Source organism: Drosophila persimilis, unplaced genomic scaffold, assembly GCF_003286085.1.
Source record: "Drosophila persimilis strain 14011-0111.01,24,50 unplaced genomic scaffold, DperRS2 tig00000885-arrow-arrow-pilon, whole genome shotgun sequence".
Lineage (NCBI taxonomy): Eukaryota > Metazoa > Arthropoda > Insecta > Diptera > Drosophilidae > Drosophila > Drosophila persimilis.
The window spans coordinates 280,272-304,756 of record NW_020825367.1 but is presented as its reverse complement, the minus strand read 5'-3'; the positions used below and the strand labels follow the sequence as shown (position 1 = coordinate 304,756).

Here is a 24,485-nt window from a genome sequence, read left to right as displayed (position 1 = left end):
CAGATGGGGTGGTGTAGGTGTAGCAGCACTTGTCAGGAGTAGCCTCCTGTCGAACCCACTCCCTGCTCGCGTTAAGGTCAGCGCTGATCAATGTCAATTGCCGCACTTTGGCAGGCAGGCGAATGGATGTCGGCTCGGGGGAGGGAGGAGGAGAAGCAGGAGCAGGCGGATCCGGGAGTTCCAGTCGCATACAATTAAGCAGAACGAAGACCAGAAGCAGACCTAGACGTGGACGTGGTCCTGAACCTGTAGCCGAAACATTCGCAACAGCCATGGGACACTCAAAGTAAACAGCGCTACAAGATGGAAAAAACTTTAGAGGTGCGTTTCTGGGACGATGCTACGATAGATTTCAAAAGAAAGACTTCAAGACGAAACAAATTAGAATTCATTTGTCGACTTATCTCGTTCCAGAGACGAGATTGCTTTGCTCCATCCCGAAAGCAAAACCCCTTTGGGGGTTGCTCCGATCATTTCCATGGGGCATTGCCGATCGCACTTAGGCATTCGCACGCCATTTATCGATTTCCTAGCTATCGGCTTTCGAAACTCTCCCATCTCTAGCTGCTCTCTCCGCTATCGAGAGGTGGACACGCATCGCCTCGCTTAGCATCGCAGCGCAATGCATCGCATCGCATGGCATCGCATCGCATCGCATGGCATCGCATCGCTTCGCAATGAGATGCGTCATGTAGCGGGAATTGGAAAACTGTTAACCGTCTGAAGGTTGCCTTGTTGATATTCCCACTCCAAAAGAAAATGTCCAACAACGAGAGGGAGTGCCAGAGTGAGAGAGAGAGAGAGGGAGAGAGCTGCTCACGTTACCGTTAGTCTCGTAAACTTTGCTGCTTGCTGTTGCTGTACATTTGGTCGCCATTTTCAATTTACTGACGCTGTCATGGCCGGAAGACAAATGTGGGTGAACTGTAGCTGTATGTGTGTGGCAAGTGTATATGCACCAGTATATGTATGTGTCTGTGGGTGCAGTGGCATGTTGTGATTGCGGACTGTTGCTTCTCTTGAGTGGCGGCAAGTCGCCGACCCAACTTTTCACTGCCTCTCCTCCTCTGTGCAACGTGTGCAACAGGGTGCTTCTATTTTTCTTGCCTTGTATTTTTTTGTCCTTCTCTGGTAGTTGCTTGATTCTACTTCCTGCCTGCCTCTGTGCCTCTATGCCTCTCTGCCTCTCTGCCTCTCTGACTGCCTGCCTGCCTGCCTGCCTGCCTGCCTCTTGTAATTGTTGCTAAAGCAGCAAAACGTCGACGCTGAAATTGCAGCAACTGTAATAACAAAATGGCCCCCGGAGTTGTTCCTGTTCCTGTTCCATCGCTTTGCGATGGAGGTGGAAGATTGTGTGGCAGGGTGCAAGAGCGGCATGCGAATGGGAAATATTTCCAGCTTGACTTATTTTGACTTTGTGTGAGACCCGGTTTGGGTCTTCAGCTCTTCCTCCGCTGCCCCCTCCACCTCGTGGCCTTCAGTGCTCCTTCAACTGCTAGCCAAAGTTTATTCAACGCAAAATGTGCAATGGGAAAACGTGCCGTGCCGTGCCGTGCCGCATGTGCAGTAGGGCGGTAGGGCGGTAAGGCGGGAATCGGCAGTTAGTCAGCTATGGGCGTGGCTGCCACATTTACTGGCATTGCACACTGATTTCCTGTTGCATTTCCGGTCCAGCAGCTGATGGAAGAGACTAGCAGTGGGTGGGGGGTGGGGGTGCGGCAGGACAGCGCTTTCCACCCACAAATAAATTTAAATCAAATTTAGAACAGTGCCAACAGGAAATGCGAAATTAACTGAATAAAATGGCAGCTATTTTTCGCGGAAATTCTGCAGTTTTTCATTTAAAATGTTTCGCATCAGCCCCCACATTGTGGCAGCTTTCTTAGGCTCTTTCTTTCGGTTTTAGCCCCCTCACAAATTCTGTCCTGTTGGCCCGTAAACTGATTAGAAATTTATGTCATTTGCTGAATCTTTCAGGGCGGTTCGGTGGTGGTGGGTGGTGGGGGGTTTCTTTGGGTTGGAAAGTAGGTCAAATTTGTCGACATCCTAGGGTTAATTTTTGCCTGCTTGGAGAAATCAATTAGAGGTCCATAGGTCCTGGGAATGCCTGGGCTTCCAGACGAAAGGATGGGGCACCATTTAAATGTTTTATGAAATTTCCTTGGGCCTACAGCACGGTGCTGCTCCTCTGCTTTCAGTTTTTACTCGTGCCACTCCCCCGTTTCTGTTCTGTGGTTGTCTATTGTCTGCCTTTTTTGTGAACAATGGCAGGTGTCATGCAGGTGGAAGCAGTGCGGTTCAAGGCGGTTCAAGGGAGTCGGAGTCGGAGGCGGAGGCGGGCCAAGGGGCTGTCCCTTTGTGCATTTTACGCGGAATTACACAGCATAAGCAGCTGACACCCCGCCAGGGGTAGCCATACCCCCAAATGACCCCCCGACCGCAGACATGCTGCTGCTCCTGGCCCTCCATCATGCTGCATGCCTCCCACTGCTGCACCTGCTGTTGCTGCTGCTGCTGCAAATGCGGCATTTGCCGTGAACGACTTTCGTCTGCTTTGTTGTAAAAGAGTGCCAGCCCAGCCCATCCCAGCCCCACTGCCACATGCCACATGCCACATGCCACACAGAGCAGCAGCAGCCACCACCACCCCTTAGCCATTGTGGCCCAAAGGCAAACACAAGCCAAAGCCCAAGCAATTGCCTCTCTCCTCAGTTGCCCCACCTCAGTTGATTTAAACTACACAAAAAAGCAAACAACGCATACTGGAGGAGCAGAAAGGGTTCGGTGGAGAGGTAAAGGCACGGGGCACGGAGTAAGAGCAACTAAGAAAATGCCTGCACAAAAGTAACTCATAATTAAGGCAAGTCAGCCAAGCAGAGCAAAGAGAGAGGGTCGAGAGGGGCGAGAGGGGCGCGAGGGGAGAGCGAAGAAAGGAGTAGCCGGGGGTGGGGAGAGTAGAAGAGCGGAGGAAAGCAATGAAAAGCGGCGATGAGACCAAGATGCAGGAGGAATTCTATTCTCCTTTCTAGCAGTGCATTTGGCAAATGCCAGAAATGTTGCCTACTTTTGGGCAACAACTGGTTCCGGCTTCTGAGAGCAGCCTGAATGTGGTTCAAAGAACTAGTTCCCAAGGTAATGAACTGCATTTACCAGAGAGACGCAAATAAAGAGTTCAGTATATATTCGCCTACGAAAATCATAATCTGCACCGTTTATAGTCTTTCATCTCTGAAGCCCCGTTAAGCTCTGAACTAGTTCTTTGCCGTAGACATCTTCATGGCTCCTTTTGTTGGGCCAACCTCACTACCACACTCCTTAGCTCCTCGTGGCTCCTCGTCGCTCCTCGTGGCCTGAGTCCCAGGCAGAGTCGCTGCAATGGCGTCTATATATATTTTTGATATGCTTCAGCAAACACCTGCAACGTCTCAACAACAATGAGAAATATTGTTAAGTAAATGGGGGCGGGGAGAGGTGGATAGAGTGGGGTCTGAGAGTAGTGGATGCAGTTTTTGGTGCATTAGCGGAGTGCGTCACCCCTTGCCATCTCTCATCTCCCACCTTCCACCTCCCATCTCTCGTCTCTCACCTCTTGGCCTGCTTTCCTCGCTTTCCTCCATCATGGCACTCTTTATTGTTTATGTTTTTGGCTGTGAGATTTTTGCAAGGATTGGGGTTTTGTCGGTGGTGCTTGTGGCCGGGATCCGGGTGGGATTTGGGTGGTCTGGGTGTGAGGATTGTTTGTTAATGCATGGCTGGGGCGTGTGCATCCTGTTGCCAGGATATGCAGTCTGCAATCTGCATCCAGCATTCAGCATTCAACTTTCAGCTGCATTCCTCCTACTGAGCTGTCTGAAGCTCCAGTCGGTGGAAGAAAGTCGGAGAATTGTAGGCAACTTTTGGCAAATCATGCCAATTGCTCCTTTTTATTGCATCCCCACCCCTCGTACCACTGATATATGTGGAAATTATGTTCACTGAAATGAATATTAATAATGCACGGGGCATTATCTTTCGTTCCTGTAACCCAGGGCGTATGAGCAACTTTTCCATTAAGCGCGAATCGTTTGTCAATTTGCCAGGACATATAAATCACCAGCTGCTGCAGGGGGAGAAACAGAAACAGAAACGGAAAGAGGGGGAACTGCAACGAGGGGCGGAGGGACGGAGGCACGGAGGAGTGGGTGGGTATCATCTTGCCTCAAGCCCAATTAACCCATTAGGATAGCGGTTGCCATTTGATGCGGCAGTCAGAATGCAATTAAAAGAGAGAGAAAACCCAATGGTGGAAGCAGAAAAAGAACGAATAAGATGGAGCTGAGTGCATGAGAGATGGGGGACGGGGGATGGGCGGTGGGCGGTGAAGGCTCCATCGTGCAATTTCCTTCAGCTTCTGCTTCCCCTTCTTCTCGTTCTACTAACATTTAATTTTTATGTAAGCATCACACAGCCCAAGGACGCAGACCGAGACCAGAACCAGAGCCAGAACCAGAAGCAGAACCAGAGCCATCTCCAGACCCCAACAGCTGAGAGCCGGGAGCTGAGCGCCGAGGAGAGCCGCGAGATGAAGACCAAGAAAAGTAATAACTGCGCATTGCCATTATTTATGTTTATGTCCGCACTACATCATCTTCAAATGTCCGCTGCCGCTGTCCCCCCCCCCTCCCCCCTGTCCCCCGCGTAGCATCCCTCCATCCTCTGTCCTCTTGGAGCTATAAAAAACAAGTGCCTGCTGGCGGACAAGTTGCAGTCGTGGAGGAGGCTGCAGGAGAATGGGTTTGGCTGCTGCACTCTAGTCTTAGGCGACGTTTAACTGCCGCCGTTTTGAGTGCCGTTGAACTAATTTCCGTTGCCCCCAAGAGCCGGGCCAGGAGCAGGGGCAGGGACAGGGGCAGGGCGATGCGGTGGCTCCAAAGGAAGGAAGTTGCTTGGTCGCTCTGTTATTTTCTGGTCTGGCAAATATTGCATTCTTTGCGGCCTTTTCTATTACCGCTGCCGCTGCCGTTGCCGTTGCTGCCGTTGCTGCCTCTCCGCGCATTTGTCATTGAGGCGCTCGCTAATTTGACATAAATTCTAGATGCAAGGATAGACGCCCCCAAAAGGGGGAAGAGCAGATGAAGAATGAGGAAAGTACCTTCGGTGTAATGGCTGTGGGCAAATGAAAGTGGCCTTCAAGGAAACCCAAGGATAACTTCCTTTGCCTTTGATCCATTCTCCAATCGCTCGAATGATACTCCGCCACACTCCCTTTTGGATGATTTAAAGTTTAACCAATTGATTATTTAACTGAACTTTTACTGGCATCTTTTACTGGCCCACTTTCAATTACAATAAAAGGAATAAAAGCAACTTTCCGCACGCACAGAAACAACACAAATATCCCCTATCCCCTATGCCCCTCCTCGATCTGCAAGTTTGCTTTTCCAGCCAATTGATATAAATATTTCTTTTGGTCTGGTCAAATACTTATGATAAACATGTTGTAAACTGTCCAATTCGATTAGTTGACCGCACAAACTATTTCCCCCAGAAACTTCATCTCTCCGTTCGCAGGGCCAAAAAGCAAACAAACCAATAAACTCCAAGGACTGACAAAAAACTTTTGACACTCAATTCCGAAAAGGAATGGGGGGTCGAATCGAACCGAACGGCACCGAAGGAATGGCAAGTTTGCTCTACTTTCTCTACATAAAAGTATAAATTTAAGGAATAAGTTTTGCGAAAGATGTGTGTTTACAAATGCCAATAGGAAATGCCATTTAAAATGCATCGCAATTGGGAGACAACACACAAAAATTGTCGGAGTGGACAAACGTTTTTCTCAGGGAAGCACTCAACCGATGGCTACACGGAGTGCGAGTGCCAGTACTCTTTTCTGGGACGGGGTACCTGCGATTCGAATGAGTCGTTTGCAATGCAGAATGGAAAATTATATCTCAAATTCTGGAGTAACCGATTGGATACCAACTGGACTGCAGTCCAGCTGCAGTTCTTCTGGTTTTTGCATGGCCTCTGCACATTTGATTGCCATGGGAGCCAAGGGTATCAAATGCTTCGGTTCCGACAGGTAGCTCTGCTCTTCTGTTGGTCTTTGACTTTGACATTTTCTTCAAACTGGCAACAAAAAAGCTGAAAAATGAACGAAGCCAGGCCAAAGCAGAAACAGAGTCAAAAGAGATGATGCTTGGGGGCCATGCCATTAAACGAAGTCATGAATGGCTGGACACACATTAGGCAGAGGCGTGGGCGGGGGCTGGGGCTGGGGCGGGGGCGTGGCAAATGATATAACCATTAGCTCTGGCCATTCTGTAAACTTCAAAAGCCAAGCGATGGGGCCAAGCCACTCTTTTGTAAGGTGTTACACGTGCGTGCCACCACTTGGGGGGATCCCCCAGTCCCCCCAATCCCCCAACCCGCCAATCGACCAGTATTTTTTGTACGCACAGAAAATCAACTAAATAACCGCTAGTTAAGTTTGCTTTGCTTTTTGTCATAACTAACGGTTTGCATTTCTGTCGGTGGTTGGTTTTTTTTTTTGGTTTTGATTTTTTTGTGAAATTCTGCAAGTCACGCACTGATTTGGCAATTTGCATGCAACGACCGCTAGATGGCGCCGTGCACGTGCTCCGGACAGTCCCCAAGTCCATGGAAATGGGTGGTGTGTGGGGGTGGGGAGGTACGAAGCCTCTCTTTAACAATCAATATTTGAACTGAAATTGCAAATTTCATAATTTCTGGTACAGTTTTTTTAATTTAAAAGTTTTTGCTGCTGGCAGCCATATCTTTTCATTGGAATTTGATTAATTTTTTACGGTGACGGGGGGTGGGAAGGGAAGGGGTAGGGTATGGGCAACACTGCGTATGCGCAATTTTAAGCGCCAAAGTGTGTAAATGGAGATAAGTTTTGGGTTGCTAGTATGTGTGTGTGTGTGTGAGCGGGTGGGTGGGTGGGGGTGTGTTGGGTTAGATGCTTAGTTCGATTGGCATTTTGCAAAATTAAATATTTTTGCGAAATGTATGTCAGTCTTATTTCCCTTCGCTCAAGCACTCTGTTTGCTCTCTGTAACGATACCCTCATTGCGAGCACGAGTACGAGTACGAGTGCGAGTATTAATTTATTGGCAATCTAAATGCGAGGATGAATGCACAGGAAGCAGGAGCAGGAGCCGGAGCCGGAGCGGGAGCAGGAGCAGTGCATCGAGTGGCAGCACTTTCCCTGCTTTTGGCATTTTCATTTGCATTGTAAGTCGAGAGCAGCTTTTCGGAGGAGATGCTCGACAGAGGCGTGCTGGGAAGAGGGAAAACCCAGCTAAGCTTAAGATACTATCGATTATTAATCGGAATACTCGAAAACCTTCTCGCCTTAACCCGGAACATCGCTTAACTCCGTTTACTCGTTCTTCCTTGTGGCCCTTGATCCTTTTATGGAGCCATGTCCCTGTCAATTGCCGGCATTGATATCGATAACAGTCGGTTGAACCCGGACCAGGACACGCCCAACGCCCAACGCCTCAATGCATATACATATGTATGCATTCAATCGCCCCCTATTCCCTCCCTCTCTCCTCAGTCTCCTCTTACCTCTGAACGAACTTTTTCATGCTCCATTGTGTTATAAATATTCATAAAGCGCTTCGCCATTTTTCGTTGCGACCGCCGCAACTAAAGCCTTGATTTCTTGCATTTCGCACACTCACCCACACCCACACACACACACACACACACACGCAGGCACCGACAGAGACCTGCACAGACATGCACGGACATGTTACCAATACCTAGCCAATATGGCTGACTATAGGGGAACACACCCCCCTGCACCCTATACAACTGCCGTCTATCTTGCACCCACTACCCCGCCACAGCACCACCCCACCACCCCACCACCCACTGCCGTACTACCCATTTAACCGCAAGCCATGCTTCTAATGCCGCGTTGGCATAAATTTAAAGCAGCAGCTGCGGTTTTCCACTGCTTTTCCTCCCCTGCCCTGTTTTCTCTCTCTCTCTTTCTCTTTCAGCCATTCTCTAGATATGGCCGAGAGGGGATTTACTCTACCCTACCCTACCCTACCCTACCCTGTCCTGTCTGTCGTTCTCTGTTGCTCCGCTTTAACAGGCAAGAGCCAAGTGATAGCCCCATGGAAGAGCAACAAAGACTATTACAAAAACTAACCCAGGTACGGCTTTAAGCCCCCGCCGCCCCCCAAAAAGCATTTTATGCTGCTAATTGATTTTTCAAACACGATTTCGCTTCAGCCCCCTCTCTGTCTCTCTGTCGCCCTGTCTATCTCTCCCTGCTGCCACTGCCACTGCCACTGCGCTTTTGTTTGGCATTCAATTAACGGGAATTTGCATTTTATCTTTGGCCACACTTTTGCCACTATAGTATATCGGGGCTATAGCTCGACTTTATACATATGTATGTATGTACATACGCGCATATACATATACAAACATCGCTCGAGTGGCGGCCGGCTGGGATGTAAAAACAAAAGTCTCAAGTGCTAAATCAACAAAACAGCACAGAAATATGAATATGCGATTAAAAGGTATTTGAAATTGCTCCCCTCCCCCGACGATACCCCCTTTAATTACATCACTCAGCATTGATCTCTGTTCAAAATCAGTGGAACGTGAGGTGCGATCGCTTGTGTGTCAAAGATTCGTCATGAAAAATATTCTCATGCTGTTGCAAAGTGTTGTTTTCCAGATAGGCACATAAACCTAGATACTTAATAGTCGAGGGTTTATTTCTGTAGTCAATGAACCCAAGAATGAAGTTTGGTAGAAGTTTGAGGCGGACTTTTCTCAGAATTGGAAACGCTTATCGATAAACAATCGGCAAAATTATGCTTTCCCACCCACAGCCAGCCAGCCATCGATAATCTCTGCCGCAGCGCTGCTCCCAGCTCATACGCTGGACGCATACATATATATCTCTCGCTCTCTCTGCATGCTTCTCCCGCAAGGCTGGCTCTGTTTTTCCAGCTTATCAGTTAGCAAAGTCTAGTGTCATACAGCTATTCCTAGGTCTTTTCGCCCAGATAGTTCCATGGATAGTTACACTTCAAAAATGTCAGAGTTCCCGGGCCGCATTCTCTTAGAATTCACAACACAGAAATGCTTACGTGTGCTTACAAAAATCGCCATAACCTCCAAACATAGCGTAAACTTTTGTATTAACCAGCCTTGGATATCGCTGTATGCACTGCAAAAACCATGCAAATATTTAATGGTTTTTTTTCAACATAATCCCATAAACCTAGATTTGCTTTTGCTGAAGGTTGGTTTTACATTTAAAGATGCTCAGAATTAGCTATGGAACTATCTGTCTCGCTTCGGAATTCAAAGACACTGAACCTCGAAAGCACTCAAACTCAGTTGACCAACACTGCTGAGCGTAACATAACACTGACTCTTAGCAACTTCCTGTAAACGACCTTCATTCAAGCGAAACAACAAAGACGATCGCATGGAGAACAATCTAGACTGTTGATGATCGCCACTTGCCCCAACCAACCAACCAACCAAGCACTTCCATCTCCACAAAGTACATTATGTTTTGGTTTAATAACAATTATTATCGACCAGGCAAGTTCATAAAACTTGATGGGCCATGCGAGCATAAATAATACTCGTACAACAGCCGCAGCCGCAGCAGCAGCCACCGCCACAGCCTCAGTGGACGACAGTTGCAGGCGCAGCTGAAGTCTCAAGGTCAGGTTGCGGGCTAAATTTAACATTGAAACTGCATTGTCTGCGGCCAAGCGTTAAAGGAGGTTGCAACCGGTTACGCTGCAAAAGATCTTACAATCTGTTGCAGCTTCTTCTTCTGGTTTATTTGGCGCTTATTTCAAAAGAGAAACAAAAGCCACGTAAGGCCCGGTCCCGGGAACGGGCCGGCGTGACATTGAATTGTAAATGCAGGCGATAAAAAAAAACGTGGAGCGCATAAAGTTTACAGAAACCGAAGCGCAGGGCAAAGGAAAAGAAGTAAATAAAATGTAAGCCGACATCCGATGCATGTGAAACTTTTTTATGTTGCGCGAAAACCCCCAGCAGCGGAGCGCTGCCTCAGAGATGACCGCGTGAGGCGTGGGGCTGTGGGCTGTTTGCTGTGGGTGATCTGTAATACATAGAGATACATGCATTTATTGGGCGGATCTTCCTGTGTTATAGCTATTGATTGATTCTATTCCCTTCCTCTTCCTCTATCCGATCAGACCACGACAGCAGTCGGTGCCGAGCCATCGCCAATGCTCTCTCATGCACAAACAACCTTTAGCTTGCGCTCATGCAGTGCCTGCTCTGCTGCTCTGCTGCTGTTTGCGCTTTATCCAATCCACTGTTGCCTCGCTTCCCTTCCCCATTCCTTCCTCCTCATTTATCCACGGGTCAGCTGGTGACGCTCTGCTTCTGCATCCTCTGCTTCGACATTGACATTTTTTGCGCTCTTACTCTTTGTTTTTTACAGTGAGAGTATTATGATTGAGCTAGAAGTTTTGCCACTCAGAGAAGGCATTATTCTCCCAGAATATAAACTCTGTATATATATTGCTGATCGGCATCAAAAGTAGAGGCCATACTTCAGGTTTATCTATGAGTAGTCAAGAGTAGATTCGCCTATGCCATAGCTGCCATAGTAAGAGGCCATCCGCAAGGGTATCAAAGCCTCGGTTCACCGAAGCTAGCTTGACTTTCGTGTGCTCTCGCCGAAGCTCTTGCTCGCTCTCTCACTCTCTGTTTCTCTGTACTTTGTTGTCGTTGTTTAATGGTTTTATACATCTTTTGTTGCTGTTGCTGCTGCCATCGCATTACGTCACTTTCACTGTACTTTGCGGCTTAAGGCAGCATTTGTTGATTGTTACGTTTGCTTCTGCTGCTGCTTCTGCCGCTGCTTCTGCTGCTTGGTCCGTTGTTTGCACTTGTTTTTGGTACAAACAAGCAAATTGCAATAAAAATGCTTGAATTTATGGTCCACTGGCATACATTCCTATATGTAAGTATGTATGTATGTATGTGTGTGTGTGTACATATATTTTTCGTTTGGGATGATTTATCTGAGACTTTTGTTCGGTTCACTTTTCAACTTTTGGGTCACGCCGGGCAGCGGCAGTGGCAGCGGCGTCAACGGCACAATTTATGTCCGTTTACAGGGCAAACTTTTCAGTTATTTTTTTGGTTCAAGTTCATCATTGCCACTGGTTCCAGGCTCCGCGGAGTGGAGTCGTTAAGCTCCATGTTGCGGGCATGTCCATTGAGTTGGCCGTAATTTACATCTTGTTAAACATCAAAAAAACTATTAAAAAGCTAGATGTGATTTGATCATATTCAGTCACGCATACGCCCGATCTGCCCGATCTGTGCGCCCTGCCCTCATACGGTATGCAATCATTGTTAGGGTCATGCTCGATAAGAATCTAACCGAAAAAAACCCATTAGCGAATTCAACGTGGCCTGACTAAATAGACCAAAAACGAGGCTAATTTCTCAATCCGCAAATGTCGCCGAATTTCGGGCGGTTAGTTCCCATTGATCCGCTGAAAACCATAAACCCATGGGCCATGGTGCCTCTGCGACGTCTGGCCTTGGGCATCATTTGCATATCAGCACAGGCCACCTGCGTGAGTCTCCTATCGAAGCATAAGCATAAGCCCTACCAGTATCAGAGATTGATCGTTTTCAATTGATTCCCAGCTGTTTCTGCAAATCGATAAGCTGCACGTGCACTCTTTTGTGCCCGACGAGATCTATGTAAGCACCAGCGTCGATCACCTGGAGGCCATCAACTTCAATCTGACCATAAAAGTGCCCTTTGCCGGCAAACTGCTGATGCATATCTTCCTGAGAAAGCTCTCCGACACGCCTGGGGGCTCGGACTTCAGCGATCTGATGCGCTTGAAGAATATGGACCTGTGCAAGGTACTCGACTCGCTGCGGAATATCTCAACGGATCATGGCCAAGGGGAGAGTCTGCTGCCGTCCACCTTCTTCATATCCTGTCCGCTCGTTCCCGGATTCTACTACGTGGCGAACAGTGCCATTGATGTGAAGTTCGTTCCCTTTCGCGTGCCCGATGGCAGATATCTGGCAATGCTGGAACTGGTGCAGGTTTACGAGGAGGTCATCAAATTGGTTACCTGCAGAATCAAGTTTAGCATGACAACCCCGCCGGGCTATGTAGTGAAATCAGATCTGAATAACAGTGTGGAGGAGCCCCAGCAGGTAGAGCCTCCGAAAGAAGAGCCTCCGAAGGAAGAGCCTCGGAAGGAAGAGCCTCCGAAGGAAGAGCCTCCAAAGGAAGAGCCTCCGAAGGAAGAGCCTCCGCAGGAAGAGCCTCCGAAGGACGATCCTCCGATGGAAGAGCCTCCAAAGGAAGTGCCTCCGAAGGAAGAGCCTCCGAAGGAAAAGCCTCCGAAGGAAGAGCCTCCGAAGGAAGAGCCTCCGAAGGAAGAGCCTCCGAAGGAAGAGCCTCCGAAGGAAGAGCCTCGGAAGGAAGAGCCTCCGAAGGAAGAGCTTCCGCAGGAAGAGCCTCCGATGGAAGAGCCTCCGATGGAAGAGCCTCCGATGGAGGAGTCCGAAGATGTTTCCGATAGTATGGATGACAATGAATAAGTTTTGACCATTCATATATTATATCATTGGTTCCACGCCTTAGACCTGCCGTAACAGTTGACTACGATATCTTTCTTTCATCATCTTTTCTGTGCGAAATCAAAATTTATTGCCATCTCCGAAACAGTTTAAACACAAATTGACACATCTCCACATGGCCAGAGCCAGGCCCATGCCAACTTAATTGAAATCCCCAGGGGCATGGGAAATATACCGCTCAGCTACAGGCAGACGACAATGATCCATTGTTGCACAGCTGATACTTGATATGATATGCATTTGGTATACATTTACTACAATATATATGCATATATCTATATCAATTTACGGAATTTGTGACAACTGGTGGCATTGCCATCTGTTCATTCTCAAAATCCATTAAATTAACATATCTAGAGCGGCTGCGGCTGCTGGGCGAATGTTTCCGGTTTTTCTTCTTCTAGTACGGATAAGCTGCAACCTCATCGTCATGGATGACCTGGCTTCCAGCATGACTTGGCACTAATGCTGGCCTCCGCCCAGCCCAAAACTCGAATTCAAAATCGAACGTTTACTTTGCTTTGCTATTTTATTTTGTATTGATTTAGTGATCGGATCTTCACGATTGATGGCTATTAGAAGTGTCAAATATTTATGGATCTTGATCTTCACTCTCATTCTGTCCGGCTATCATTTGTTTTAATTGGCTTGGCCATTGATCAATCAGGCATGGAAAGGTAAACAATATCCGCAATATCGTTCTTGAACTTGAAGGTGTTAAAGTGTTTAGAGGGGGCCTATAATAGTGATAACTGAATGGTGGAATCTTTTTTGTGTGATCTCAATAGTCTTCTTCTTGCCTGACCAACTTCCAGAGTGGCCTTCAGTTGAGCAGCTTTTTCATTTACTTAGTATTACTCAGTGTTTAATCAACGATCCAACTTATTCAGTGGACCTCCCCCCCCCCCCCCCACCCCCTCTGATAAACAGAAGATATGCCACCTAAGTGAACAGGGCATGGCTTTGGTTTCGGGGCTTTTAGCCGTTGGTTTAGTTTTTGCTGTTTAAAGACGAGCATAAGCCTGATTTGCACAGAGACTCGACAGACACGACACCTGCCAGACAGGGCCTTGCCCCCCTCCCCGATCTGGCCTCTGGCCTGCAGATGTTTTTGGCCATGTTTCGTTTTGTTTGGTTTTCTTGTTTTGTGTCTGTCTTTGTTTTGTTTATGTATCGCTTATTTGTCCACTTCTCCACTGCAGTCTGCAGTTTACATATCATCATCTCCCTCGAGCCACTGTTTTTGGGTGCTATAAAAGCCACAGGCCCCAGAAGCTACCAGTTGCAGTCAATTTTTGGATTAACCAGCGCAACATCTACCCAAGACAACACCCAACAATCATGAAGTACCTCGCCTTGGTAAGACTTCGGAATCAGAGTTGGAGGCGAAGGAGAATGAGAAGCAGTACTCAGTACTCCTCAGTATCCTCCCCCAATAATATTACTGGATTACATACAATATTTCCCCACTTTAGACCCTGTTTGTGTGCCTGCTGGCCATTGCTCTGGTGTCTGCAGTGCCCGTGGATGAGTCCTTGATCGGAGATAACATCTATCAGCCGGCTTTCGATGATGTGCAGCGTCCCCAGGATCCGCAAGCCATCTTCAAGCTGAAGAAGCTGCTCAAGCTGAAGAAATTGTTGGGTTAGAGGAAAGGATGTGTGCCATATACATACCTATAGTATATCATTCAGCTCAGATCAGCTCCGAATCTAGTCCATCCAAACCACAACAACACAACAACAACAACAACAGCATCAAGCTACTGCACTCAACAACGTTTAACCCGTTTTACTTAGATAATTCCATAATTCCATACTATCCATACCAAGCTTTTAAATGATTCATCGATCTGATTTTAATGGGGAATTCCTTTATTTTTCTTGTTTATGATGGGAACCAGTTCTACTTGTGGTCTATAAAGCATTCTGAAGTTTCCTTGAGGTTAGGTTGAAAAGTTTCCTTGAAATGATTTAATGATCAGCTTGATATAAAGATCCTTCTGAACAAATGCCTTTGGTCTTTTGGTTAATCTCTGGAAGGAAGAGCAGGAGTTATTCTGTAGATTCTTGCGAAATATTTGTATTCATGTCTATTTCCTAATCTTCTCCCAAAAGAGAGGCCCGCTTCTGCTTCAGTTTTGACAAACAAATGACTGAAGAAACAAACTGGGCTCTCCTCTCGCACTTCTCGCACTATCAACCATCTACGCCAGTTAGAACGAACACACAATGAGATTAGTTTATCAAATGCTTGCATTTCATTTAATTTTGTATTTTTTCTTAAAAAACCTAGACACAAAGTTAAGCTACCAAAAAAAAAAACATCCATAGCCGAATGCATGGAGGAATCTCATCTCTTAGCCCAAGAACAGGAGCTTCTTGAGCAGCTTCAGCTTGAGCAGGAAGGACTGATCGTCTGAGGGGTTGAAGGTGTCACTGCCAGGACCCTCGAGACCTTCGGGTATGGACTCCTCGATGGGCACCGCACTGGTGGCCATGAAGCACACGACCAGGCAAAGGAACACGCTCTGTAATCAAAAGGTAGTCCGTGGTTAGTGGATGTTCGATAGTCGATGTTGGATGGGGGTAATGATTATCCAGTTTTGTGTGTGTTGGGAGACGCACCAGGAGCAAGAACTTCATGTTGACTGCGGATGTTTGGAGCTGGGATTGATGGGATGTCGTTGACAGACCTGCTTGCACTGAACACCAGACCCGGCTGCCCAACTATTTATAGTCAGTCGCTCGACGGCCCAGCCCGGTCGTCTTTCATAGAAATTAAAACAACGCGGTGGCGGCTCGACGATCTCGTGAATCGGAGAGGAGTGGAGTGGAGTGAAGTGGAGTGGGAGGGGCGCGGGCAATCAATTTGTTTGGACTATTAAATGTGATTTAAGTGTACCACGCATCTGAGGCAATAACAAAAGCCCATACCGGACTACATATTTCATTTTGTGGCTGCTCTTGCGGTTCCATTGTTGAGTTTAAACTTTAAAGTATCAGTATTTGGACCATTTGTTGACTTGACGTCTCTCTTGGCGGCTGTTTCCCCAAAATTTGTGGTTTCTGTTTTTGCTAATCGGCATTTCCTTGGTTCTGGATGATTCTATTTGTGTAGGCCATTAGCCGCGAACGAACGAACTCTTCCATCCTCTGCTAAACTTTAATTAGCGGCCTGACATTGCAGCCTTAGCCAACGAGCATGGCCATTAGGCAGTGTATTAACACCTAAAATGGAATGCGGTACAGCATTCAAGCATGGCATGGTGTGTCTAGATATTTCTGTCAGTTAAACATCACTTTTCAATCATATCCAAACATTTAGGATAACAGTTTTTGAACTTACGCGCCACCAGGTATTTTTTAGTGCATTTTCGGGCATCGCGACTAGCGCTGCCAGTTCCCGCGATATTAGCCATCTGGCAACACCGAAGCGATTAAACAAAAAAAGCAATAAAAAAGAAGGAAAAAAACCAAATTAGACAATATATAACTTATAAACTCCAGTCAATCCAAAATACAAAAATTGCCCCCATCATACCAATCTGTCCTCTTTACGTCTGTGTTAAAAGCCGATCAGTAAAATGACTGGTTCATTCAGTGTGAAGCTGAAATCGAAAAAAGGTCAATTCATTGTCAAAGATTTGAACCAGAATACGACGCTTGGGGAACTGAAGACGAGAATAGCCCAGGCGACAGCCATACAGGAACTGCAGCTGCACGTGCTGGTCGGCTATCCACCCAAACCATTGGACCTCTCCGAAAATCGGGAAAATCAGAACCTCAAGACTGTGGGCATCAACAGCGGTGAGACCTTGATTGTGGAAGAAAAGGCTGGTGCTGCTGGCCCCACTTCCACACCCATTGCCAGTGGCAGTGGCAGTTCAACTATGGAGGATGACGAGGCGCTGGCGCGTCGTCTGCAGGCTGAGGAGGATGCGGAACATCTGCGTCAGGTATCCAGCGGAGGCAGCATAGAGACGGGCGCTTTAAATATCGTTCAATCGTTGGAGCCAGTGATTTCACCCGAAGAGTCTGGACCCAACGGCAACTTCAATGGCATTCTACTGAAAAAGGTGGTGCCGGCGGATAACTCATGCCTCTTCACAAGCATTCGCTTCGTCCTTAACGGCAAGGTGGACAATGAAGGCAGCGAAATGATGCGGCACATCATAGCCCAAGAGGTGTCTGCCGATACCCAGCAGTACAATGACGCCGTGCTGGGCAAGTCCAACTCCGATTACTGCGCCTGGATACAGAAGGCCGACTCGTGGGGCGGTGCTATTGAGGTCTCCATACTGTCCAACTACTACGGCATCGAGATCGATGTGGTGGACATACAGAACGCCATCATCAACCGCTTTGGCGAGGACAAGAACTTTGGACTCCGCGTCTTCCTCCTCTTCGATGGCATCCACTACGATCCCCTGTACATGGAGACCCAGCAGAACTCGGTTCCGGCCACCATTTTTCCAGTGGAGGAGATGGGCGTATACCAACAGGCCGAACAGATAGCCAACGAGGCTAAGTCCTCGCGCCAGTTCACCAACGTTGACAAATTCACCTTGCGCTGCATGGACTGCGATGTGATGCTGGTGGGCCAGGGCCAGGCCCAGGAGCACGCCAAGAAAACCGGGCACGAGAACTTCGAGGAGATTTAATACGTCCTGATTTTCGGAACCATTTATATTTTAGCGTTCATTCTGTTTGCCTACTACCTACTCACTACCTAGTGATGCCTACATTTCTGGCGACGGTGCACAACCCCACCGCTTTTAGCTAAATTATACATCATGTTTTTAAATTTTAAATTATTTGATTTGCAAAAATTATAGTATATTATATTTCTTTATCCCCTCTTGGATCGCAATAAAAATTGACATTTATTTAAACTAGAACAAAATGCTGGGGCTTTGGCCTTTCTCACTGCTAAGAGGCCCACGGGGGAGTCATGGCAGCCGGATTCTGTAGGTAGGACATGACCACAGCGCTGACGCTCAGCATGAAGGAAGAAAGAACTTGCTTGGCATCGTCGCTGGCCTTGGAGCTGGCAAAGCTAATGCAGGAGCAGTACAGTGCGAACCAGGCGCACCATTTCAGCTGTAAGAGAAGCGGTTGCATGTTACTGATAAGTCCACTTGGCCATAAATCGGGAAATTCGGGGCTCACCTTCATCATCAGCCCGCACATTGAGAAAATCATTCCCAAGATATTCATGTAGTCCGGCATCATGTCCTCGTTGGCGCCGCCGCCTTGGCCCTGGTTCTTGGGCGCCTTGTAGCGATTGATTTTCTCCTTGCGACGTGGATCCACAGTATTGCTCATGTTGAAAGTATTAAATTTTCACTAAATTAAACTAATTCGGTCAGAAAAATAGGAATGTGACGCAGTGTGACCGCGGATTATCGTTAAAACATACCGTCTGACCCTCAGAAATATACCAAAATATACCGTCGAATTTTAAAAATATACCGTAAATGGTCTGACGAATTCAAGATCTATATTACATATTCCTCGTTTTTGATATTCCGTCGAATATTCTCAGCTATATAGCACATTTAGCCATTCCCACATAAATGTATACGATTCATGAATAATTTTTCTACTTGACTGGCTTATTCTAAATACTTGCTTTTATTGGATCTTGTCTAATAAAAGGTTTTAACGAAATAGGTCAAACAAAAAAGGTTTTAGCGAAATAGGTAAAAAAAAAAAAAAAAACGAAAGAGGATAGTCGTTCATATTGTTTAATTTGTATATTCCGTTGAATAATTCTGTCTAACTAAAACCCATAGTTCTGCCCACATAATTTTAGGCCGTTGATGAATAAATTTTCTTCAAGATTGGCTAGTTTATAGTCCTTGTATTTTGGCTTAAACAAGGCATACAAAAAATAGTTCAACAAAAAAAACAGTCGCAATGTTGTTGGTATTTGAAGACAGACATGGTGCGCGCATTGCCTTTATATACCCTATTTCGTTAATTTCATATGAAGATAAAACGTAATTAATAAAGACCTTTTCTCAAATTGATATTTCTTTGACATGTATATTGAACCTCCTATTCTTGGCCTCTGAAAGAATACAATAAACGGCAAAATATTTAAAAACAAGAAAGTTATTGCCTTCTTTGGAGACTCAGGTGGCAACTCTACGCAGCAGCTGTTTTCTGTATTTATTCCTCCGCGGCACGCACGTTTGAATAGTTTGATAAATTACATAAAAATTACTAAAAGTTGCAGAAGAAATTATGGCTCTGAGAGTGCTCAGCCAATGCCTGGCGTCGCATATGCGCCGCTTGCAATTAAACACCGTAGGGAGCTCTTTAAATAGCTATAGCGGACGACTCCAATCGGTTCCACCGCGCTCCTGGACGTTGGATCAAAGCCGGCTGCTGCACGTGCGTGTTACGGATCAGGAAGCCGGTTTGCAAGCTAAACGCGAGGCCAATAGGTTTAACAATCCATTCCAAGATGAATTTCCTGCGGAAGATAATGTGGGTGTTCACAAGCAGCAAAATAAGTTTAAGTTTGCGAAAAATGGGAAGGAAAAGAAACCGAAACCGGAAAAAGTTTTAGAGCATGGGGATCCGGATACCTTTGGCGATGCCAAGATTAGCGCCAGTCAATCTGAAGATCCTGGTGATATCGAGGAGGAGGAATACATAAGCAAGCCTACGCGGCATTCAAAGAAACTGCAAACCAAGGAATACGCACATCTCATCAAGGAACACTTGAACGCGAACCGGCTAAACGATGCCATTGCCGTGCTGGAGCAGCGTATGCTCCGAGAGGATCGCGTCAAGCCAGAGAAGTACATATACAATCTTCTGATCAGCGGCTGCGCCAAAGCCGGATACACCCGTAAGGCGTTCTCCCTGTACACGAAGATGCGGCAGCGCGGACTAAACGTTTCGGGAGGAACGTATACCTCGCTCTTCAATGCTTGCGCCAATGCACCTTCCATCAGCGATGGACTGGCCAAGGCTCAGATCCTGCGAGAGAATATGCTGGAGAAGGGCTACGAACCAAATGCGAAAAACTACAACGCCATGATCAAGGCCTACGGCAGGTGCGGAGATGTAGACACAGCCTACATGCTGGCAGATGAAATGGTGGATCGTAAGCTGGACATGAATGCAGACACATTCAATTTCCTGCTGCAGGCGTGCGCCAGCAATCCGGAGCACGGTTTTCGACATGCTCTCCTCACGTGGCATAAAATGTTGCGGGGAGGCATCAGCCCGGACTACTACAGCTTCAATGTTATGCTACGTTGTGCCCGGGACTGTGGTTTTGGTACTTTGGAGTCCATGCGAGAGGTTCTACACCAGATTGCTCCAGCAGCAACCAAACAGGAGGCGGTACCCCAACTGGAGGGAGGAGAAAAGGACAATTTACTGAGTGAATCATCGAGCACCTCTTCTCTGCCTGACCACATCGAAGTGGCGACAACTGCAAGTGAGCTGGAACTACCCAATCTTCTGCTGCCGCGCCCACACCTGGGCAGTCTGGTGGCCCTAGAGGAAGTGACCCGTCCCCATGAGCGTTTCCTCTTGCTGGGCGGCATCACGGGATTTCTGGAGCACATGAAACAGCACAAGATAACCCCCGATATACAGACCTTCACGACCATGCTAGAGGTGATCCCTCCCACCAACTCTGCTGAGAAGCAGCTCCTCACATTCGTCCGCAAGATTGGCCTGAAGGCAGACATAGACTTTTTCAATATACTGATCAAAAAGCGATCGATGCGCTTTGACTACGACAGTGCCCGCGAAGTTCTTTCCATGATACGCACTGCAGGATTACGTCCGGATATCGTTACCTATGGCGTGCTCGCCCTGGGTTGCCGAACCCAGGAGGAAGCGAGGGAACTGTTGCTGCAAATGCAGGAGGCTGAAATTAAAATGAACATGCCCATACTAGGAGCCATGTTGCGCCAGGGCTGTGCCCAGAAGTCCTTCGGCTACATCAATGAAATCATGCAACTAAGCCTGGAAGAGGGCGTCAAGCCCAACGAGCCATTCCTCCGTCATCTGCACAACTTTCACAGAGGATGCGCCCGGGCTATTGATGCCAGGGTGAGTTGAGTATTTGGAGGACATGCCCTGAGAAATCTACTAAGCCGTTCAATATTTCCACCCACAGCACCCTTCGACCAAGACGCCCACTTTTAAGAAGGGACACTCGAAGTTCTGTGATAAGTACCGCCTGTACTACGAAGAGCAGGGCCTGACTGGCCTTCAGCTGGAAGATGCCATTGCCAAGATAAAGGTACGCCCCTATGCCAAGTATAAGGAGGCAGCCGTGGACGGTCTGGAACCACTCAAGCACGAGCAGGTCAAGCGAAAAACAAAGCTGAGGAAATATATTAAGAAAATCAAGATCGATGAGCTGCAGGATGACCCTCCAAGAGAGTTCATCAAGAAGATAGAATAGGTTTACGATGTAGGTTTTATTAAAGATTATTTTTGTTAGCCAATCATCGTTCGCTTACGTCCGCGTGCCCGTACTTCCTCGAACTTGTCGAGAACAATGTCCCCCTCCCTGCCACACTGCATGCGGTAGCCAGCCAGGATTTGTTCGAAGAGATAGGGCTGCTCGCTGTGCGTGCTCAGCAGGGCCCGCTCCAGAACGTACAGATCCACGCCCTTGCGCTCGGCGCCCTTGTCGTAGTGACTCAAACCGAAATCAATGAACACGATATCGTACTTGTTCTCCTGGGGATCGATTAGGATGTTTGATGTGGTCAGGTCGCCATGTATGATGTGGTCAGTGTGCATTCTGCCAACGATCACGCCGATTCTCCAGCACAGATCCAGCAGTAGCTTCTTCGCCTCGTCCGCCTCCTTGGTGGCAACCGTTTCCTGGATGAACTCCTTGGCTGTCTTGGCATTGGCATAGTATTCTATATACAAGGTGTGTGCGGGGTAGTCCAGGTGAAGTACTTTCGGGACCAACACGCCGGCAGCCAGACAACGTGCGGCCGTCTTCATCTCTGCCTTCATGCGACGTCGGGTGATTTGTTTGTCTAGCTCTGGGTGGCGGTACTTCTTGACAAAGCGTTCCTTAATCAAGCAGGTTTCTCCCTGGTATTCGCCAAGGTAGAGGCGCGCCTCGGCTCCTTGTTTTAAAATTTCGCTGGGCATTTTTTTGACGAAAACAACTCAAATCCAAAAAAAAGTAAAAGCAGGCACACTCACGGCGCAACGCACCCAGTTGCCATTCGCAGCGCCAACAGCTGATCTGATTTACTGTTTACTTCGATGTTTCGATATGCACCAACTTTTGCGTGATTCATAGGACAAAAAGAAATCCACAGCCTTACAAATTTTTGCGCGTCGTAGTCGACCATTATTCCATGTTCTAAAAATGTTCAACAACATATTCGGCAAGAAACCCACGGTCAAGGAGCAGCAGCGCGAAAATGACAGATCATTGAAGAAGGCCACGCGCGACATTGAACGCGAGCGTCGCAAATTGGAGGAGGAGGAGAAAAAACTGGAGGCTGACATCAGACGCAACGCAGCTGCTCGAAATAACGACGCTTGTCGCATTCTGGCCAAGCAGCTGGTGGAGATACGGAAGCAGAAGTCGCGCAGCTACGCGGCGGCTGGAAAGATCCAATCCATTGGCTTCCAGAACAAGAATATGGGCGCCAACATAGCGCTGGGTGAGGCAATGGGAACCACGGCCAAGACCATGGCAGATATGAACAAGGTGATGCGACCCGAGGCGATTGCGGGAACAGTGCGCGACTTCCAGGCGGCGAATATGAAGATGGAAATGACAGATGAGATGATCAACGACACACTGGACGACATGCTTAACGAGTCGGGTGACGAGGAAGAGTCAAATGCGGTGGTGAACAAAGTCCTCGATGAGATCGGCATTGAGGTCTCTGGAAAGATGTCCAATATTCCAGCCACTGGCAGCGCAGACTTCGAGACGAGCGGCAAGCGCACTGAGAAGGACATTGCCGACCAGCTGGCCAAGCTGCGATCCTCCTAGACCACCATTACATTACACTGCATCACTTTTTTGTATATTATTGTGAACACGGCTGTTATCCATAGCCTCTAAGGAAATATATTTATGTAAATCACTTAAAGACGAGCACTCATACCACCTCCGGCCACGATGGCCTCGCCCGTTATGTAGGCGGCATCCTCGCTCACCAGGAACGAGACCACGCCAGCCATCTCCTCGCTGGTGCCCAGACGGCCCATCGGAATTTTCATGAGAGCCGCATCATTCGCTGACTCATCTTCGTATAGGGCTTTGGAGAACTTTGTCTTGATAATGCCGGGGGCCAGGCAATTGACGCGAATGCCCTCTGGCGCCAAATCTTTAGCGGCAGCCTTGGTGAGGCCGATGAGAGCCGTCTTGCTGACGGAGTATGCACCCAGCAGCTGCAACGATAAGGAGGTTGAGATAAGCCACTAACCCATGGATAAGTCCAGTCATACTAACCTCAAAGGCATCGTAACCTGCAATGGACGAGACAAAGACAATGCTGGAGCCCTTCTCCTGCCGCAGAAATGGCAGCGCCTCCTTGGCTAGCAGATACGAGCTCTTAACATTGACATCGAAGATCTTGTCCCAGACCTTCTCATCGCAATCCAGGACTCCACCTACGGCGGGGTTTGTGGCAGCGTTGCTAACTAATATATTGAGCTTTCCGTACTTGCTGATGGTTTCATCGAAGAGCTGTTTGCGATCCTGCGGCTCGCTCACGTGACATTTCAGGCCGTGCACATTCAGATTCAATTTGCGCAGCTCCGCCAGGGCATTGTCCACGTTCTTTTGCTTGCGACTGCTGATGACCACGGCGGCTCCATCTTCTGCTAGCCGTTTGGCAATAGCAAAGCCGATACTACGAAAGGAACAGAACATATATTATTCAATTAGTTGACAAAAGTGGCAAGGCAAGGCAGATCTAAAATTTGAGGTATTTTGTTCTCTCTCACCCATCGGTGGAGGCGGTGACCACGGCAACTTTCCCTGCTAAACGCTTCATTTGGTTGACGCTTGAACTTTGACTACTGCTGGACAAGCGCTTATGGGTAAGATTATGGTTAACAAGCTTTTGATCGGGTTTGTTGTTGGTTTGATTAAGATTTCTGGTGGCACTTTGGACTCCGGCCCCAGTCACAGTGGTGCTGGCACTCAAGTGGAGCTTTGGCGCTCTACCAAGAAACTGCTTGCCGAGATGAAACATTTTCAAGAAACGAGATTCCGAGTTTAGTTAAAGATATTTGTTGCTTAACAATTCATTTTTTCCTATATCAACTATCAACTGTAAACTGCGTTCGTTAGTTGGTAATCGAATCGCGAAGGCTGGATTTGCCATTCAAAGTGAAACCATAAGTTTTTGTTTTGGATGGAGCCTCTTTTAAAATGACTGAAAGCTTGCACAGGCAGGGGGCTTAAATTTCTCATGGTTTCTGGATGGAGCTTTGGCGCCCAGCTTACCCACGTAAAACATTAAAGATACGAGAGTCTAGTCTAGAGAGTATAGTTCGAGATATTTTTTGTTTAACAATTGATTTTTCCTATATCAACTATCAACTGTAAACTGTGTTTTGGATTTGCCATTCACGGGGAAATCAAAAGTTTTTGTTTTTGATCGGCGCTTTTTTTGAAATGACTGAAAGCTTACACGGGAAGGTGCTTAAATGTCTCATGATTTCTGACTAATGTGTAGCTTAATAGTATATAAATAAGTTTAAATGCGATAGCCCATTAATACAAAGATAGAAATTTATTGATTCATTAATGTACTAAGAATATCCGACTCCCTTTCCCAGACAGTCATCTCAGTCATC

At 47.4% G+C, this 24,485-nt stretch overlaps 9 protein-coding genes across 9 annotated transcripts; 5 read left to right on the top strand and 4 right to left on the bottom strand.

Moving 5' to 3' along the window:
- The first annotated feature begins 11,557 nt into the window (after positions 1 to 11,557).
- On the top strand, positions 11,558 to 12,615 carry LOC6599587 (repetitive proline-rich cell wall protein 2). Its single transcript, XM_002024671.2, has 2 exons — positions 11,558 to 11,624; positions 11,698 to 12,615. The coding sequence occupies exons 1-2, from the start codon at positions 11,565 to 11,567 to the stop codon at positions 12,613 to 12,615; spliced, it is 978 nt and encodes a 325-aa protein (XP_002024707.2). The 5' UTR covers positions 11,558 to 11,564.
- Positions 12,616 to 13,866: 1,251 nt separating this feature from the next.
- Positions 13,867 to 14,501, top strand: LOC6599588. The gene is made up of 2 exons (XM_002024672.2): positions 13,867 to 14,013; positions 14,130 to 14,501. The coding sequence occupies exons 1-2, from the start codon at positions 13,996 to 13,998 to the stop codon at positions 14,301 to 14,303; spliced, it is 192 nt and encodes a 63-aa protein (XP_002024708.1). The 5' UTR covers positions 13,867 to 13,995; the 3' UTR covers positions 14,304 to 14,501.
- Positions 14,502 to 14,891: 390 nt separating this feature from the next.
- Positions 14,892 to 15,457, bottom strand: LOC6599589. Its single transcript, XM_002024673.2, has 2 exons — positions 15,282 to 15,457; positions 14,892 to 15,184 (listed from the first exon to the last, which is right to left on the bottom strand). The coding sequence occupies exons 1-2, from the start codon at positions 15,297 to 15,299 to the stop codon at positions 15,014 to 15,016; spliced, it is 189 nt and encodes a 62-aa protein (XP_002024709.1). The 5' UTR covers positions 15,300 to 15,457; the 3' UTR covers positions 14,892 to 15,013.
- A 696-nt stretch (positions 15,458 to 16,153) lies between these two features.
- On the top strand, positions 16,154 to 17,542 carry LOC6599590 (ubiquitin thioesterase OTU1). Its single transcript, XM_002024674.2, has one exon. It carries the CDS (start codon positions 16,241 to 16,243, stop codon positions 17,315 to 17,317), a length of 1,077 nt encoding a protein of 358 aa, XP_002024710.1. The 5' UTR covers positions 16,154 to 16,240; the 3' UTR covers positions 17,318 to 17,542.
- Positions 17,471 to 18,018, bottom strand: LOC6599591 (protein Asterix). The gene is made up of 2 exons (XM_002024675.2): positions 17,826 to 18,018; positions 17,471 to 17,756 (listed from the first exon to the last, which is right to left on the bottom strand). The coding sequence occupies exons 1-2, from the start codon at positions 17,979 to 17,981 to the stop codon at positions 17,586 to 17,588; spliced, it is 327 nt and encodes a 108-aa protein (XP_002024711.1). The 5' UTR covers positions 17,982 to 18,018; the 3' UTR covers positions 17,471 to 17,585.
- Positions 18,019 to 18,895: 877 nt separating this feature from the next.
- LOC6599592 (pentatricopeptide repeat-containing protein 1, mitochondrial) lies at positions 18,896 to 21,139 on the top strand. Its single transcript, XM_002024676.2, has 2 exons — positions 18,896 to 20,738; positions 20,806 to 21,139. The coding sequence occupies exons 1-2, from the start codon at positions 18,906 to 18,908 to the stop codon at positions 21,094 to 21,096; spliced, it is 2,124 nt and encodes a 707-aa protein (XP_002024712.1). The 5' UTR covers positions 18,896 to 18,905; the 3' UTR covers positions 21,097 to 21,139.
- LOC6599593 (EKC/KEOPS complex subunit TP53RK) lies at positions 21,094 to 21,855 on the bottom strand. The gene has a single exon (XM_002024677.2). It carries the CDS (start codon positions 21,804 to 21,806, stop codon positions 21,132 to 21,134), a length of 675 nt encoding a protein of 224 aa, XP_002024713.1. The 5' UTR covers positions 21,807 to 21,855; the 3' UTR covers positions 21,094 to 21,131.
- A 126-nt stretch (positions 21,856 to 21,981) lies between these two features.
- LOC6599594 (charged multivesicular body protein 2b-B) lies at positions 21,982 to 22,768 on the top strand. The gene has a single exon (XM_002024678.2). It carries the CDS (start codon positions 22,030 to 22,032, stop codon positions 22,666 to 22,668), a length of 639 nt encoding a protein of 212 aa, XP_002024714.1. The 5' UTR covers positions 21,982 to 22,029; the 3' UTR covers positions 22,669 to 22,768.
- Positions 22,706 to 23,920, bottom strand: LOC6599495 (dehydrogenase/reductase SDR family member 4). The gene is made up of 3 exons (XM_026993727.1): positions 23,628 to 23,920; positions 23,131 to 23,533; positions 22,706 to 23,069 (listed from the first exon to the last, which is right to left on the bottom strand). Exons 1-3 carry the CDS (start codon positions 23,876 to 23,878, stop codon positions 22,764 to 22,766), a joined length of 960 nt encoding a protein of 319 aa, XP_026849528.1. The 5' UTR covers positions 23,879 to 23,920; the 3' UTR covers positions 22,706 to 22,763.
- Between the last annotated feature and the right edge of the window lie 565 nt (positions 23,921 to 24,485).